General features: G+C 44.0%; 1 protein-coding gene across 1 annotated transcript; it reads right to left on the reverse strand.

Annotated features, from left to right (window-relative positions):
* Positions 1–5,184: 5,184 nt before the first annotated feature.
* Positions 5,185–17,426, reverse strand: olfm3a (olfactomedin 3a). The gene is made up of 6 exons (XM_057012218.1): positions 17,183–17,426; positions 8,541–8,684; positions 8,067–8,222; positions 7,210–7,429; positions 6,617–6,723; positions 5,185–6,409 (listed from the first exon to the last, which is right to left on the reverse strand). Exons 1-6 carry the CDS (start codon positions 17,249–17,251, stop codon positions 5,732–5,734), a joined length of 1,374 nt encoding a protein of 457 aa, XP_056868198.1. The 5' UTR covers positions 17,252–17,426; the 3' UTR covers positions 5,185–5,731.
* Positions 17,427–19,448: the final 2,022 nt, after the last annotated feature.

The following is a 19,448-nucleotide window of genomic DNA, read 5'->3' on the forward strand; positions in this document are numbered from 1 at the left end:
GGTGCCTGTGTGTTTCTATCCATTGCATTGTAACCCCTGTATCAGACATACCTTTATTGACCTGGAATAATTCATTCAAGTGTACAGAAACCTGTTTGTACATTCATTCATTCATTTGTTCCAACAATTAATTGATTAAAAACAAGTGATTGAGATTCTATTGATGGTACAACTTTGCCGACAGTATAACCATTCAGAATTAGAGGAAATGTCCCCGAGCTGCGACCGTTACTTCATTATGAAATCAGTCAGAAAGGCTCGATTGTTTTAAATCTACGCTTTAGCTGCATCTAATGCAGCCATCTGATCTGAAGTCTGAAGGAGTTCAGCCGAGCCCCAAGGGTTCTTCATCACACGTGGGATGCTCCCAGAGAGTAATTCCTTTGTAAATGAAATGTGACTCAGAACATCGACCAGCTATTTATCATTCTGCCCGCACACTCATGCTCATCGTGTCACTTTTCGGAGTATATTAATCATTCCAGCTGTTATTTATATCCAGCGAATTAACGGTTGTATCAGCCAAATTATTGCCATAAATCTCAGAGAGTCTGGAAATGTGGCAGAACTTTCCAACATCAAAACTTCTGAGGGAGTGATGAGAAGTTTAGTCCTCTATGTTAATGAAGCAGGCAAATAATCAGCTTTCTAAGGACCGTGATGCAAATAAGGAATCTAAATCATGGACAAAATACCCTGTGTCGTTTTTAATTGACAGGAATCAAAAGGAAGAATCTGAAGAAATTCATTCTCCAGTTTTGCTGGTCTAGGAAGCAAAAATGAGAAGCCTTCAGCACCAGACTCAGCTCACACCGTTGTGTTGATAGAATTACCTCTATGGCTCATCAATCAGGCAGGGCTAGAACGCAGATGAAGGGAGATCAGATGGTTCCATAAAACACCAAAATTCTCTTCACATAAAGTTCGCTCATGAGTCTCAGGCTCCTTTTTCAGATGTCTCCTGACCAGATATTAGCTGCACTCAGCTAAATCACAGCAGATGGTTGGGGAGTAATATCTGCTCGTGGTTAGTTTATTGGGGTATTTAGCTGGTGCCCTGTCATCACTGGACAACTGGGATTTACACACTGCATCCAGTGAGTCTGGAATCCTTTCTCCAGGGCACAAGGAGAAATTTTAATTAACATTACTGGAATAATTAGTGAACCATTCAGCTTGATTCTATCTTGGGCGACTTCTTTGGCTATTTTCCCATTTAAGAACTGGATTTGAATGTCAATCACTTAACAGCATTTCCTGAGTGGCAAAGAGTGTAGCCACGGGACAATGAAGACAGGTGGACATTAGCATTATTTTCTCATTAGACACCTCTTACAACATATTATATACACCAGGGACACTGTTAGGCGCCAGGGGCAGGAAGATCATGCATGAAGACCTGAAAAATAAAGGAAAAAAATATTCTGGAGCTCATGAGGCAACTGCAGATTCATAGCAGAGGGAGGGCAAGAGCCTCTTCAAGAATGGCCGCCATCTGCTGGAGGGGCCCCGTCAGGACAAACATATTGACCCTCCCTTTGTGCTCTGTTTTGAATATAATATAATATAATATAATATAATATAATATAATATAATATAATATAATATAATATAATATAATATAATATAATATAATATAATATAATATTTCTCATTTGTGGTGCACTGTACACATTATATTTTGTTTTAGCTCCAGCTAGCCAGCTAGCAAGGCTGAAATAAGGTGATAAGGTGGGTCAAAATGCTGAATAATGATAACCAATGTTGTTGTTCTGCAACACATCCCTAAAAAGGAAGACCTTCAACAAATTTGTAAGTTGGGCTATTAGGCTGGTAGGAGAACCACAGCTGAAGCTGGAATTGCCCATCAGGCCACAGACACAAACCAACCGATTCAGGGACGGCTTTGTTCCTCCAGTAGAACACTAAATTCAACAGAATAATCTTTTAATGGCTTTTAAAAAAATATGGGTGTATGTCCTTCAGTCTCAACTACTGTTGCTGCTGGTATATTGTCACAGTTTATGCCAGCGGTCTTTTTTTTGTCTGTATAAGTGCTTGTGTGAAAGCAGCTTGCCAAAATGTACCTTTAGGTACTAATAAAGGGACCTTAACCCTTTTACAACATTGATATCTACTAGGATGAATAAATAAATCAAGACAGGGATCAAATCAAATTCCCAATCGTATAAGCATCATTTGATGATACTATTGTTGCCTTTGTTGCAAGGAGGTCCAGACATGAACCATTTTATTGGGATGGGTGTTGAAAGACATGCTGGTTTAGTGAAGTTCTTGAATGGTATGTACTCTTGTTGTTGACTTATTAAAACTGTTGTGATTGTGTGGGATGAGTAATCTGGCCTGAGGCAGCAGATTGGTGTGCAGCTCTCAGACCTTTTGAGTCAACTCTCTGGGAAGAGAAAATGGTGTTTTGACACTGAAAAACTTTTTTTTTTTTTTTTTAATGTGAACCACTCAAATGTGCTGCTATTGTTTGGCTCGATGATTCTAAAATCTTGATGGAAGGGACACCTGTAGCAATAAATCAAGGTTGGCACTGACAGGCTCCTGGCGTTCCAGGTTGAATTCCAGGAAAACCGACAGCTGTTGGTTGATTAGACTGACAAGGCCGCATGAAAACGCAAATTACTTATGAATTGTATTATTATCATGTGAAAAACAGAGCAACATTTATCCATCAGCGTTCCAGTATTCCAGTATTCCAAACACATGATGCAACCACGGTGGAAAATCAAAGGTTGGCAGAGAAAGAGAATTATGGATGAACACTTGGTTACATTGTCGGAATAGAGAAGAAAACATGACTGACAGCAGCGGAGACCAATTAATAATGAATCAGCCTCGTTATCGGAGAGAAACAAAATGAAATACAGGAGCACGATGGCCTGTTGTAGTTTGGACCACACCTGCTATCAATACGTGCATGCGTTTCACTCCTTCCACTGCATTTCGTTGAGAGCCAATTGTTGTTTTAATAAAGTTTGCAAGTGCTCCGTGTATTTTCGGGCATGAATGACAAGCACAGCCTGGTTATAAGGCAGCCTGTCTGTCATGGGGCTGTGATTTATATGGAAATGCGAACAAGCCCAGTCTGTGCTATAGAAGATGAAGATGGAACCCAGATGGTGATGTAAACTCGAAGGCTGAATCATGTGGATTTCTTTTTGTCTGGGTTATAAAGGTAAAAACATGAAAACACGTGTTGTCTTTCCTCAGTTGTTGGATCCTCTTAATAATTGATTAGTCTGAGCTGCTTTCATTCAGCTCTGCATTGAAGGTGTCTAAAAGGCTCCATTCTTCCGGTGAATGGGCATTTAAAATGACTCCTGGCAGCACGAACCAAACATGCCTCAAAGATGGATGACATCCATCTGAACTTGGCCCACCGAAAACGAGCTTGCTTAATCCGGAGGGCTTAATGGGAGTCAGCGGAATCATCTCTGACAACCTTGTGCTGTGCTTCTTTAGACTTTGCTCGGTCCTTTGAGACTATTGTGCAGCGTTCCCGCAGGACCCGGCAGCTCATTGAGGGATTAATACATATTTCTATCAGCCATGGGCTGATGATGATTAAAGTGTTATCCATGACTTTTTAGCGACAGAAAATATGAATAATGATTCAAAAACAATTGTTTTCAAGCGTGGCATTTTCTTTTATGTCTGTTATAGAAACAGCACTTTTAATCTGCTGTTTATGTCCCCTTCAGGTAGGATCCAACAGCCGTAGAGGTTTCCAAGAGTCCCCTGATTTAAAACCAAACCAAAGTGAGACCTGCAGCTGTAGAGAATACTGAAAATCCCACAGAATATTTCAGAAATTAAAAACAAATGACATCCCAGAATGCTGGGTTGATGAGGTCTTTGTTCCCATGATGGAGAATTAGCCACCCTTTAATCAAGAGAAGGCCAACACAATAGAGGAAGTGTTCATCACGTTTGAGGTCAGTAAGGCTTTAACCTCATGACCTGATGTCTCTGATTCCGCGGCGACGCACACGTACAATCCTGTTATTTCTGCCCAATATGTGCTGCTGCCTCTTTGCTTTGACTGAAAGCCATGAAAGCTTCTGTTTTTCTAGATGATTGCATCGTTTTGGGGATAATTCTATGTTAGCCGTCCTGTGGGTTGTTAAAATTATCCACCGAGCAGCCTACCAGCCGGCGTAACAAAATCATGACTAAAAGCCACATTACACTGGAAATGAAAGGTCTTCCATATGGACCCTTTACTGGGAGTTTGATGCATTAACCCAGGATGAAGTAAATTTGAAAGCAGTTATTAGCGCGGCGGGATTATTGAGGGAGAGCACTTAGAACATGTGAACAGAATGACTTTTCTTGGCGACTCTCATTAATTTAGCTGAAATGGAACAGGGAGCAGGAGCCCTGCAGCGCGAACCTCTGGTTCAATAAAACGGAGACTCGGGGAGACCAAGAACCCCGGGTAAACCCCCCCCCCCCCCCCCCCCCAGCACGAGTCACAGTGATCCTGTCCAACTTGACATTATTGAGCTAACAGAGATTTCATCACGATAAATATCACCTGTCTGCCTTTGCAGAAAAGGACAGTTTTTGCAGCCTTTATTACAAACCTCTCCCTTTTCCCTCCAATAATTTAAGGTCAAGAGCATTTTTTAGAGGTAATTAACCACAGCCAGTCAAAATCTGCACACCAGGACATGTTCAAGAGTAAAAGGTCAAGTTTAGTAAACGCAAATGTGGAGTTTGTTTTAATCAAACTGCTTTTTCCTTCCATGTCAAACAACCTGGCGTATTTGTGTGTGACTATATATTAAGAACTGAGCAGCAAGAGAGGACATGAAGAAGGTTTTATGGTGAGGACAATGGGACAAAATTAGAGCTCTGGCTCTATGAATCCTGTAGCCGAGGACTGAAACCAATGTTGTCTCTTCGGTTTGCCATTTTGTCAGTTTTAACATCACACATCCAAATCTGCCGTTGGATTTATGTCGGGTTTTTTTTAGTTTTGCTGATCATGAGGCTCAACTTGACCCTGGTGGTATTAACCACATAAAAATACCAAGCGAGGACGTCGGCGCTGCGAGGATCTCGCCATCAAATATCTCAATCAGAATCCATATTTACTCCTCTTTCCCACCCCGATCAAGTCAGATATTAATTCTCTCAACAGATACCACGTTAATGAAATGAAATCTTTTAATTGGAATTAATTAATTAATACATAGAATTCCTCGATGCTTTCATCATATAAAAAATACAAATGTTCTCTCACAGTGACGGACATAACAACAGTATATTACAGGCCCAGCTTTAAAATCATGGCAACGGAATTTTACAAGATAAATAAGCTTTCTGGCTTATGTACATCAGCGTTAAATAGAGTTTTTCAGCATAATTGACAAAAAAAGAAATGCAGTGCACACTAAGCCAAAACAGCTACAACATAAACACATCCTCGGTATTTGAAATTACTACGGACAGACATGCAAAAAGCTTTCAAACATCTTGAACAAACCCAGCAAACAGCAAGTAAGGCGCATGTCCTCAGAGTCACCGTCAGGCGGAAAAAAACTCCAAGCGTGATTAATAATGATGGTAATAAATGTTAAGCTCAGCCGAGGGACAGTTCTAGTAGACGGTTCATCTTTGAAGAGGAAAAAAAATCAGCATTTTGGGGACCGTGGTGACAAGAAAGATGGTGCTTTGGCTTAAAGGGCAAATATGTTTAAGAGTCATCATCAGTTTTTATGACATGGAAGAGGGTGACGTTAAATATTACCTGGTGTCCATTATTCCAAGCATACAGAGCCCTCTCTCTGGCGTTGTAGTCGAGCATGGAGATGTGAAAGTACTGGTTGTGGAAAGGAATGTCTACGTATTCATAAGTGGACGTCTTTGTGGAGTAAGCGTAGTACACCTTTGCGCCGGACAGGTGAGAGTTGGTGATGTACAGCGTCCCGCAGATCATGAAGGATTCTCCGGCGTTTCTTTTCGAGTACTCTGTGTTCCAAGTGTTCAGGACCTGCAGGGTGTCGGGGTCGATCTGGGAGATGACAATATTCCCAGCGTTTTGATTGGTTGCGTACACCACCCACATTCCTAGTTCGTCCGCCATGACGTCAATGTCCGAGTATCCTCCCCACGTGTACGGGTACATGTTGTGGAAGCCGGCGAACTCCAGCGCTCTCTGTGCTAGCACACTGCCCGTCTCGAAGCTGTACTTGACAATGATGTTGCTCTGGTACTTGTTGTAATAAAGTGAGCCATTAAAGACAATGTGGTTGGTTCCTTCCCACTTAAAGGGCAGCGTATACGTCCGGGACACCGCACCCGTGACAAAGTCCTCCAGCGTCTTATATTCGCGCACTATCTTGCTGTTAGTGTAACTGTCCATGTACCAGACCTGCACCAGGGACGAGGAGGACAGAGGTGTGTGAGGAATGTGCAAAGGCAAATAAACACTAAAGCTCAGCTGTTTCCTGATTTATTAGCCGTTATTTACTTTTTAATAGTAACCTATTCAAAAGGATCTGGAATTTGATTCTATACAAAAACACCACAGTTTGATTTCCTCGGAGTTGAGGAATGCTTCCCCATTCCCGCTACTCACCCTGTTATTTCTGGTTAATGCCGACGGGTCAGTCATCCATGCCCCAAAGCGCGTCCCAGATGTCTTTATTGTTGCAGGTCCAGTGATTTTCATTAATTTTCCACACGCTGTTAATAAAGAAATGCAGCGATAAGATGTGGCGTGCTGATTTTTGCCTCTGACTAGATGATCTCAAACCAATTTCGTGCAAGTCCCAGCAGATTTTCCCCTCCGTGCATACTAAGTGCCCATGCAGACGGAGAGTGGCTTAATTTGACTCGTAAGGGTGCAACCACTAGCTGAAGGCAGCTGGGGGTTCCTTTGAAATCCGCTCACGTTAGGCCAAAGGGATTTCCTATAATGCTCCAAAAAATTGAACTGTACACAAGTGACGTGTGCAACTATAATCCCTACTGGCAGGCTGGTTAGGGTTAGAGCTGGATGCAATGTAGCATAATCGTTGCTAATGTTACTCGTTGCTAACTGTCTCTTGTAAACCAACTCTGCGTCCTTCCATTAACAGGAAGCAAACATTAGAATCCAACGGCTGTTGGGCCGAGACGATTCACCGGAAGACACAACCCGCCGCACACACGCACGCGTTTAGAACTTACTCAGTTTGCCCATGCAGCTGCGGAGCCTGCTGTCTAGTCGGAGAACGCGCTTATAGAGCTCATCGTATTCATAGGCCCCGAGCTCCTCTTGGATTCCTGTCAGCACGGCCGACAGGTTCCTGATTTCCTCTTTGAACTGGGAAATGAGCGCAGCATCCATCTTGTACTGCTCCAGCACAGGAATCAATGGCTTCAGCTCATCCATCCTGTCCTTAAGCTCCTGCAGAAGTGACAGAAGTGAGCAGAAGAAAAGGGAAACAGAGAGAGGTCAAAGAATAGCAGAGGGATGATGACAGAGAGGTTTTTGCTCGAGTGACGCAACCTGCGGTAAAAAGTAAGTTAGTTGTGTCAGGTGAATGGACGGATTATCATAGTGGGCATGTTGTGTGCACGTGTGTGTGTGTGTGTGTGGGGGGGGGGGGGGCAACATCCACTTGCTTAATCTGTTTATTTTATGGCCATTCATCTTCTCAGGAATGTTGGGAGCGTATGCAGCAATATCTACCAGATCACGACCAAGTGTCACATTTTATGAAACTTCTTATAGTGTACGTTTGCCATCTTGTCTCGCGGTACGCCGCAGCAGAGATCTATTATTCCCATACCAGCTGTCCACACCCGCAGCGCTTCAGGAAAATGGACAGAAAACGGCCCAATTGCAGGTGCTTTTGTAGATGTGAAGCTTTAAAAGACTGACTGGAGAGCTCTGCACCCTGGCAAAAAGGGGCCTGTTATTGTACCAACGCGCTTCACCTGGCACGAGATTAAAGGCATTTTTACCCACCTTTGGAAAAAGCTGCCTCAAGTCTTTAGGCCATTATAGTTGACTACGCGGATTAAACACACCTGCAAATTACCTGGAAGTTTCTGGCTATGATGGATTTTCTATCGTCCTCAATCTGTCTGAACTTGCTCCTCAGGCCCTTCATCTGGCTCTCCATCTTCATCACATACTGGAAGTCCCTCTGAGTTCGAAGGTTGAGCACCTCAATGGACTGAGACATGTTCTGCACCTGCACAGCAATAAGAATTTAAAGAGAATATACAGTAAAGACGCCGTCGCTGTTCCGTCTTTGGTGCCGCTAATGGAAAGCTCCTCTAACGGGTTTCTTTGGCGAGTCCCTCTGTGTGCCTGAATACAAGCTAAGATCTGCCTTTGTTGGGAATCTGGCCGAGTCTAATGTGGTCATATGGATGTGTAAAAAACATCAGTAAAAGATTTTTGAAAGAAGCCGAATGCTTTCATATCCGTTCTCTTCTCACCTCCCGTTTCAACCCACTTCCCTTGAGGCATGAATGCCGCCCTGGTCAATAACTATTTAGTTTCCTACCTTTTCAAGTAGCTGGCGGAGCTGCCTGCTTTTAGCGTCTCTGGAGCACAGGCTCTGCTCTGGCGCCACCACAGTACAGATGCAGCGTCCATCAGCATCCTGGGCTGAACTGTAAACCTGCCAACCCTCCTGTGGGCTGATGGTCTGCAAACATAACGCACAAACACCTCCGTTCCCCAATAAAGCAAAGCAAATTGGGAAATCTCCCTGCCAGGGATGGTCAATTTCAGTGTTTTAACGACTATTATAAGATCAATTACGACACACCAGGGTAACATTTACAACACATTTCGAATCCACCAATGTCATACGGCTAATAAAAACATGTGAAGGGAGAATGGAGCCGAAATCAGTAACAAATAGGTCACGAGACAAACGTTTCGTCTCTCTGTAGCGGAGCCCAAACCACCCGCCTCTCTGTTGTTCCGGTGTGGGACTTGAACCTGAAAAAGAAGCTCTGCTGAGGGCTGCGGAGTAGATAAAAATGGGTATTTTGAAATCTTTTATTTCAAGGACAAAAGATTCAGATCAAAGTGGGAGAAGAACAAGGTGGACATAACAGTCAGAATTTAATGAACGGCAGAGACAGCACTAAAAAGCTCACAGCAATAATAAAACGGAGTGGATGTGGTTACGTAACACTCAGTAAATGTCCATTCACACGTGGGTTTTGTCTGTGTCACGAGGTGAAAGCAGAGGGTTAATTAATGAGGGAACTGCTCATAAGCTGAATTCTGTGATAAAAGTACATTTGTATGCGAATAGAGCTGTGAATAAACACACAATGGAAGACATTTCTTACATTAGATATCCATTCATCCAGCCATTTGCTACTGACTTTGCCTTACGGGGTCGTGGGGGAACTGGAGCCTGTCCCACCTGCCTTTGGACAAGAGGTGGGGGTGCAGCCTGGAAGTCTCCAGGTGACAAACAACCGTTCACGCTCATCCCTGAGTCACCAGTTCAGCTCTCCCCCCCAAATGCATGTTTATGGACCGTGGGAGGAAACCGATGTACCCGGAGCGAGCCCACGCAGACGCGGAAACGCCCCCAGGACATCCAATAATAATTAGAATTAATCAGCAAAAGCTGACTGGGATATTCTTAGCACACAATGAAAAATGAACAAATCTCTCTGTTCATGGCTGCGCATGGTTACCGTCGTCATGCTCTGTCTGGAAGAGGACAACCTGATACATGGAGACTGTTGATCCAGCCAGTGGTGCCTCCCTCCTCAATGGTCTCTGAGAAATGTGCGATATTATTCCGGGGAACAGCGTCCCACACGAGGGGTTGGGCTGAGGTAGGTGAAGAGAGTTGACCTACCTCAGACACTACTCAACCCTTGAGCCATATTCAGACAGGAATATTCAACAAGAGTGCTGCGACAACGACGTCTATCGCATTCAGGGCTTAGAAAGAGCAGATGGTGCCTCTCTAAATGCTGTCTGGGTTTCCAAATCAGCGGTGCTGCTGATCGCTGTAGCGAGCCGGCTACTGGGAGCACGCATCACAATTCACAGCACAGATAATGAAAACTAATTAACAGATTCTGGAACAACTCTGTTCTCACAAAACATGTCCCTCAGGGAAAGCTGTGAAACAAAAGGCACATTTAAAGCAACGGTGGGTGAACTTTCTCCTTAAATATCCGTACCTGCAAAGAAGAGGGAACTACTAGAGACGGGCCTGAGAAGAAAATATCATAAATATTCAGAGACTTTCAAGGGAAAATCTGTTGTCCACTGTAAACACAGTAAGTTATCGCCTGACAATTTGAAGAGGGAGCCCATGAAAATAGTTTTTTTTTTTTTTACGTAGGTAAACAGAAGCTGAGAAAGGCAAAAGCAGGAATGGAAAACAGTGCTGACGAGGAACAGAACACAAGTGCTGACTGACAATTAAAGGGGATGGGATAGAGGTAATAGATGCAGGCAAACTCTGCAGACAAGTGCAAACACAGCAGGCATCACAGGAGATCGGCTGAAGGAAAAACTCAGTGGATCCAGAAGACAAACGAGGGGGAGCAAATATGCAAATACGCTAAAGTATGAGGCTGATCAGAAAAGTGCATCGATCGGACGCAAGACCATCACTAACGTGTGGCAGGACTGATCCTACTTGTGTGTAATTCCCGTAAAAGTGTGTCGGCGGCGATGAGGCTAATACGTTTTTCTTCATTGTTATGCTTCTTATGACACTGGCTGGAAGATCAGACTTCAAGGCTACAATGTTTTCACCAAGCTGCACACCAACGTCTGGCCATTAATCATCCTCACAAAAGTGCAACAGAAGCTCTCTGCAGGCTTCCAGCAGGGCCTTACAGTCTGTAGCACACACACACACACACACAAAGACACATTAAGCTTTCTTCCAAGGTTTGATAAATGCCGTTATGATGGCTGATAATAAAACAACTGACAAGATTTCACCTGCAAACATTTTATGCCAGCTCACTTAAGTAACCCAGAAGCAGCAGCGGAACATCCGGCATCCACGGTTTAATCATCCCAGAAGTTCTTCACACATACAAGAAATTACTAAAAAAAAAAAAAAAAAAACTCTTAAGTATGACATCATCATATGGAGGAAAACCCTATACTTATTTAAAATAACCTTTGACCCGAGCTGCAGGCGGAACATCAAACGGTGTAAATCCGATCACGTGGATGCATCATCCACTGTCTATCTATTTAACACGTCCTACTGTGAGGACGCAAAGGGGGTAACTTCAATCCCCACACAGCTCCCGAGGCCACGTCTTTGGTGTGTGATTGTGCATGAAAATCATTATTAAATCCTGACTGGTTCTCCTGTGAATGTGGGTGTGAGAGGGTAAATGTAGACAGCGATGTAAAGTGCTTTGAGTGGTCGCCAGAGATGAAAAGCTGCTGTAGAAATGCCACCTATTCACCCGACATACAGTCCATTTGGAAAGAAGTTCATCCTCAGTGTTGCAGAAGACATTAGGACACAGGGATGCTTGAGTATTGCCAGAAATCCTCCCAGGAAAGATGGATATTTCCGTGTCAGATTCCACAAACGCGAAAATATCCACGTTAAACGGAGATCACTGGGTTAGCTGATGTATCTTCTCCCTTTTCAGTATCTCACCAAATGGGAATATTTCAAACTTCTCAAACAGACTCTGTAGGGCTTTGCCACTTGAGACACAGCAGAGGATCAATTCTGTGCAAATTTGTTTTGAAACCTTGATTTTTTTCCAAGAGGTATAAACCAATCTCCCCCCTGCTGGGAATGGCTTTGGTCTGTTGATGTCATTTCCTCCGCCACTCTCATCAAGGTTGATTCCATTTGCTGCGCTGGTGTGAAGCACCAGGAGGAACTCCTCGACAGAGGTGCTACAAAGCAACAACTTGCACCACCTTTAACACCTTTTTGATGCCTGCTTTGTGTAACATTAATGAAATTGGTGGTGCGGGACATTAAAGTTTAGGAACAGGAGCACGGAGGACAATAAAATCAAAGCTCCTATTACAGGAAATGGCGCCCTGTCGCCTGCCGTAACACAGAAACCTCAACAAAGGCTGTCCATCCGGTCAGATGACAACCTGCCCAAACAAGAGCAAAACCAACTCCGACGTATTAGAAGCCACAGCTGTGGAATGTTTACGTCAGGGCTGTAACGAACGATCGCCGGGCATAAATGAGTTAACATTTTAGCTCTAATGGAAGAGGAAGACAAATACGGCCATGAACCGCAGCAGTAGCACTCCTGGCAGCCATAAGCCTGAAACCCAAAGCTCTCTGGACGCTGCTGACAATGAGATGCCGCATAGATAGAAGGGGAGCAAGACACAGCGGAGGAGGAGGAGGAGGAGGAGGAGGAGGAGGAGGAGGAAGCCTTCTTCTCTCTTGTCAGCGATGAAAGGCATTGAGGGACATTCATTTCCTAGACGTGTGCCACCGCCTTGCCCCTTTTGACCCCAGAGAGGTGAAGACTGAATAGATAATTCTACAGGAGATTGATACATTCTTCCCCAGAGAGCCTTTGAATGAGCCACAGAATTATCTCATTCGCGCGCTCGTGCTTCTTTTTTAAGGTGTTCTTCAATGTTCCTCCGACAGAACAAGCCCACAAGAGCAGCGAGCGGAATTATAATGAAACAGTCATCAAACAGTATCAGTGGAGTAAAACCAGTGGACAGCTCCAGGCTACACCGAGCGCCAGATGCAGAGAACAGCAGAAGAAGAACCAGGTGCGACAGCTGGCAGGTTCATGTAAAGTCACTTAGTATCGTTCATTCCCAGATATTTGTCTATATTTGTGACAAACCAAAAACCTGTAACCAAGAAAAGGGCAGTTCCCTCAGTCTATGCGCTGCACATTCAAACACGTATACATCATAAATGCTACGCCAACGGGCCTCACGACTGAATTATCTGTGGCGCCGACAACAAAATGTCTTTAAAATTAGAACCTGCTCATTAATGCTGCATCGGAAATGGCTTTCCAGCTTTGGAAAAGGACATCCCTGCCTTATTAATGTCAGAAAATGCTGCAGCAGCATGAGTGTGTCTGCTCCTTTCTGGCTCTTTTAACGACCTTTCTTCCTGTAATTAACCCTCTGCCACTTTGGCATGATGCACAGGATTGTTGTGTCTATTTAAGGATGCGTTCAGGTTGAGAAAAGGAGGCTTTGAAAACGTTTTTGTGCTGGATAACTAAATTATACGCAATCATAATTGGACCCATCTGAACCAGCATGGCACTGTGCAATTATTGCAATTTTATGACCTACTTAAAAAAAGCAAGAGTTCTGCATTAGTAAGTTCTGGTGCATTCTAGGAAGACATTAACATTAATTTGCTCTCTACTTTGCCTCAAAATTATGTGAAAGTATAATAAATGAAACCTTTCGTCACCTTTGGTCTGCCCAACTTCCCTCTCGTGCACGCCGTGCTTCCACTGCACTGCTGTCCTGCCATACCATAATGAGATTTCTGAGAAACAGTTTCTTTGTATTTAAAAAAAAAGAAAATATTTCCGCTGCCTTGTGTAACACGAGGAGACGCTGAGATGAGATCGTGAGATGATGTTAGCTCTGCTGCCTGTTTTGCTGCAGGACAGTTAAAGCAGTGATGCGTACAAGTGTAACTCAGGTTGTTCCAGGCTGTCAGTGGTGAAAATGTGCTTGTTGGGTTTACTTTGGAAGAGTCGGCAACACTGTGGACTCCGGGTGTTAGACGCTGCATGATAGTGATGCATTTGCTTACACTGGTGCAGGGTTCCATCACAATCAAAACAAACATCTAAACATCCGATCACGGAAGAAACAGGAGAATATAATAATATAATATAGCGAGGATATAAAAGCTGCGCTTAAATTGAAGCGTTTTATCCCCCGCGTAACTGCAGTCACTTGGAAATTGCGCCGTTAACATTATCATATAATATATTTCATTTTGTCAGAGCCTCGTTTTGTTTTCAAGCATTTCTGCCTTTGTGGCGCAGCATCAAGATGGATTCTGTAGCAGCGGAGCGACGTTTCACCCATTCATGTGTCCTCAAAACCCTCTCATCTGTTGTGGGATGCAGATGTACTGGATGGATGGATGGATGGATGGATGGATGGATGGATGGATGGATGGATGGATGGATGGATGGATGGATGGATGGATGGATGGATGGATGGATGGATGGATGGATGGATGGATGGATGGAGGGAGGGAGGGAGGGAGGGGGCTGGATGGATGGATGGAGGAGGGAGGGAGGGAGGGAGGGAGCGAGGGAGGGAGGGAGGGAGGGGGCTGGATGGATGGATGGATGGATGGATGGATGGATGGAGGATGGATGGATGGAGGATGGATGGATGGATGGAGGGAGCGATGGATGGATGGATGGATGGATGGATGGATGGATGGATGGAGGATGGATGGATGGATGGATGGATGGATGGATGGATGGATGGAGGGAGGGAGAGAGGGATGGATGGATGGAGGGAGGGAGCGATGGATGGATGGATGGATGGATGGATAGATGGATGGATGGATGGATAGATGGATGGATGGATGGATGGATGGATGGATGGATGGATGGATGGATGGATGGATGGATGGATGGATGGATGGATGGATGGATGATGAAAGCCCTACAGTAACATCCAGCGATGTCCCTGAACGCCCCTCGGAGCTCCTGTCATCATATAATCAGCCGTGTAGTTCAAGGAGAGCTTCAGAGTTGTGGTGCAGAACCACATGATTACAGCACTTGGCATTAATGTGACTGTGTCTCCTCTTTGCTGTCAGCATCCCAACTAAGAGCTTTGTTAGAGTTCTCTGTGGTTAGCTGTTTGTGTTGTGGTGTCTCTGTCTTTTTAATTTGGGCCCTTGTGTGAAGACCACTGTGACACGAGGCACCTTTGGTGCTCTGGTAGCCAAGCTGCCACGCACGCCTGCGCCTTCAGAGCATCTCAGAGTGATTTAATAAGGCAGTCGTGTTAAAGAATAGTCCTAATAAATGTTGCTTGTCAACACCCTGGACGGGTCAACAGTCCATCAGAGGACACATGCAATTCACTCACCCCTCGGGGGCAATTTAGAGCATCCAGTCACGTCGGCGTGCATGAAACTGGAGAAGAACCCCACCACCCAGCCACTGGGCGAGCGTGTCACCACCAGACAGACCCCAGAACTTAGCTGGGAGATAGTCGCCACAGCCTTCCTAGAGATGAGCTCAGTAAGACTGTCCAAGTGTCTTTTTGCTGCACGATCCCTCTATTATATACATTAATAATACACAATGACATTCAAAGACAGGAGAAGGTTATGGGGAGATAGATCTATGATGTTCGAATGAGCACTAGTAATCTGGCAGCAAAGAACTAAAGTCCTTAAATCATTCTCCTTATCAATATTGTACTTTGGCTCCAGCATTTAATGTGTAATCACAGAATCCATATTGTGCCATCGTTTTGATCACCATTAGAGGTGTGATTGCCTGGCTGGCACGGGTTCTAAAGCATGCAGACGTCTCATGTTCCTCCTGAGAGTTCTGTTCTCTCCACAGCTGAGGTGTTGCTACATGGATAAACGCTACTGTCTCCACCTTGAGGGCTGCAGCCAATTTACACACAAGTCAAGATCAAGATTTTGTAAAACCATCATTTTAAGGCTGGTATCGTGACTCTACGTCATGTTTGAGCCCCGTACAAGCTGGTGAATGATCATTACCAGCTAATTTGGTCGATTCCAGATGAGCTTTTTAGCCATAAAACAGCGAGAGCTTTGAGGCCCGATGGCTCCCTGCACACAGGCTTTGTTTGATTTGTGTGAGTCCTGTGAATTGATTTTTAGTTCAAAGGAAGTTTCGCGGAGATATTCATCAGAGAGGTAGCGTTGCAAAACATTTTCCTCAAATATTTTTGGAGAAGGACTGACGGGACCTTTCTGTTCTTGTGCGAACCTGAAGATCTGGTGCGGGGAACCTTTTTCAAGGTATTTTGGTATTTTTCAGTGAATTACCTTTCAGCATCATTTCAAAGCAACAGAAACAACGAACACACCGTCTCACTTCAAACATCACAGCCACACATCTGATGTCATGTGCCGTAACCGGGAAACATTAATTGAGAAATGACATAATGGATGACTCGATTAGGGCGGATTAATTATTTTCCTGCCTGTGTGACTGATTAATTGCCTAATTATTTCAAAACTAAGGAAAGATCAAGAATCTCATTCCCAGCACTATTAATAGTGCAGCAGCTCCAGCTGAGTGCGCTCTGGCCAGCGCCATTACATTCAGCTCCAAGAGGTTTTTCCAACCTGTGGATGAAATGATAGATGGTATTTTTCTCCTGCAGGGGGTCTGCTGAAACCTCCAGTGAGAGCGAAGCCTATCTAAACAAACACAGCACTGCCTGAACCCGGCTCTCCACACTCGTCCCTGCATTTATCCATTAGCATCAGTGCTGGTTGGGGTTAGTCCATCTTTCTTTGAGTACAAGCTCAGCGTTCAGCCTAATTAGGCTTCAGATCTGCCAAAGGTTGAGCAAACAAGCATGTGATGGGGTCAGGAACTGATGAGGTCACACATGGAGTCAGAACAAGACCAGTGTGGAAATGTGTTAGACAGAAAACAGCCAAACTGAAACTGTGCTCACACGTATCTCATTAACAAGGGGTCCACAAGTGGGTGGCACCTCTGAGTAATGGTAACTTGGAAAGGCTCCATCAGGTGCTGCCTTTGCGTTCATAATTTTGACCGTTTTCTTATTATTCTTGATCAAATAGACTTGACTTGACTGAAAAAATCAAACGTTTTGCTTGTTTAAAAGAAAAGCCAAACACCCGATGAGACAATACATCTGTAAATTCGAATCTCGGACCGTTTTTATTAAGGGTTTTTAAAAAGTCTAAAAGGATTCGGGCTGTGTGATGATGCGGATTGAAGGCTGGATGCGGACTGATGCCTCAAAACCTCGAGCAACATGAAATTGTGACACTTTTGGGGTGAATTTCGGAACGAACCGCATGACGGACGCGTGTGAGGGGCAGACAGAACAATGCTGGCGCTGAGGACCTCAAATCCGAGGAGACATTAACATTCACAAGAGACGTGAACGCGCCGTCACACGGAACAAGTGGCGGAACCTAAAATGATGACAGAGGCAACTCACCATGGACGGGTAGAATCCGAAGACGGTGATGGAGAGGACGGGGTACAGGACGCTGAACGGGACCCGCATGTTGAGGGGCTTCGGGCGGTCGCTTCTGTCGGAGGTGCAGTCGGTTCACGTAGAGCTCACCTGAATGTGCGCTCCTGGAGGGCTGGAGACGCAGGGAGAGCGCACCGACACGCAGGGAGAGCGCACCGACACGGCCACACTGAGCGCACATCCAACGGCATCTCCCACACCCTCCTCGGTGCTGCCAAAAGTTTGGAGAGAGGGAGAAACATTCCGACTGTGGGGGTGCTGCACCAAGACGTGACGATCTATCTATCTATCTATCTATCTATCTATCTATCTATCTATCTATCTATCTTCTATCTATCTATCTATCTATCTATCTATCTATCTACATACATACATATTCAGGATGCTGGTTTACATCGTATAGCTCCAATAGCCTTTTTTAAATCAAGTGTCCATATCCATTATTTGTCCACCCTGAAGTTCTCCCATCCTACAGAGACTGAAATACTCACCATTACAATACTCACTGTTACATTTTTTATAGTTCACACTTCCACTCGCTGGTTTATCGGTGTGTGAAATATGAAATTCCACGCCAGGAAAGCCTCCGTCCAGCTTCCTGTCTTCTCCATGTTGGAAGATGCTCCTGCACATCTGCTACAGAACTCGTGGGTCCTCCGGTGCAAATAAATGGTTTGTGGGACCCATCTGGGCCCGATAAAACTCCCGGCAGCCAAAACATAAATTTGACATATCACAAAATATAGAGGCACCATAAGGGCCTTTATTGGATGCCTGAATGAAAAGCACAGCAGAGGCGTCATTACTGGTTTCCAGCCAACACAGTCAGTCCTGGGTCCAGTGTCCAACTCTACCAATCTATGTTGGACCAACAAAATTACGGTTGAATAATCCAGTTAAATACTGAATTATTGTGCTCACAGTTAATGACTGTCTCCCCCGCTGGTGTGTTTATGAATGGATAAATGAATGAGTGAATGAATGAATATCTGATGCTCATCTATCTCTACTTTGTTCAAAAAATACTTTCTTTTGCCACCTTAATCTCCACTTGGCCTTTATTGTAATAATGGTCCACATATCCAGCTCTCAGAATGGCGCCATAGCCGATCTCATGCCCCATTTGTGTTTATTTCATTTTCCACATCTTTAAATTTGTTTGAAGAAGATTTTTTACCCTGAGAAGCACTCAGGCGGACATCTTTGTTCTCATTTGAATCAAGTGATAGCATCCTAATGGAGCAGGGTTTAATAGTTTAGATTTTAATTGGAATTAAACATTTATTCTTCCTCTGCATGTGGCGGGGGGCAAATGGGCTCAATATTCCATCTGAAGATTGGGTCTGTGACCGGCAGGCTCTTGTGTTTGTAATGGGAAATGCTGTTAACATGCAATGCTGCTGCATTATTCAGGATCCATTAAAGGGTATTTAACAGAGGCTGGTGTTTGTTCTGTGAATTAAAAACATCCACTTGTTCTCACGCTCGCTCGCAGGTCTTTGTAACTTCGACTCTCAAAGACTCTCGACACAAACGTAAACGTATGTAGAGCATTAGCTACGCTTCCAGCTAAATGTGTGCTAACAGTTTTAGCAGACAATGGACACAACGTGTCACGTTTTCAGGACAGAACTTACAAAAAAGTAGAACAAAATCATGTTTTGGTTCATTTCCTTATGATGATTTAGTTTTTTTACTCTATTTTCTGCTTCTAAAAGACAAATGTGAATAAATGGGTCCGTCACCTGTCTTTTTCCTGCTGTGCTTTGTCTTTATTTCATTTTGTTCCCATTTCTTTTCTGGTTTTGGTTGCTGAGCAACATCAAGTCATATTTGAATGTTGTAAAAAATATAAAAAAATATATCAAAGGAATAAACAGCTCTTTGGTTGTTCTGAGTTGATTTAAAATATATTGGATTTTTCAAGAAGACTACCAGTGGAGCCAAACATTCAGTTATCAAACTCATCCTGAATAAAGGAATTGATGTTGGACGGTGGAACACAGATGTAGAGACAATCCAATTCCTGATCAGGGACATATTACAGATTATCAGATAGATTCCAGCGCTGTTCATTAATACTAATTTATTATTTTCTATTACCGGTATAGTTTCCTTCTTGTGAAAAGATCTCATTTAAGTGTGGAACCATGCTTAAAATGCTGAGTTGTTCATGTCGAGCAGTTCAAACTGAAATAAATCGTATAAATATGAATTAGCATAATGG

Source organism: Takifugu flavidus, chromosome 17 (assembly GCF_003711565.1).
Source record: "Takifugu flavidus isolate HTHZ2018 chromosome 17, ASM371156v2, whole genome shotgun sequence".
Taxonomy (NCBI): Eukaryota; Metazoa; Chordata; class Actinopteri; order Tetraodontiformes; family Tetraodontidae; genus Takifugu; species Takifugu flavidus.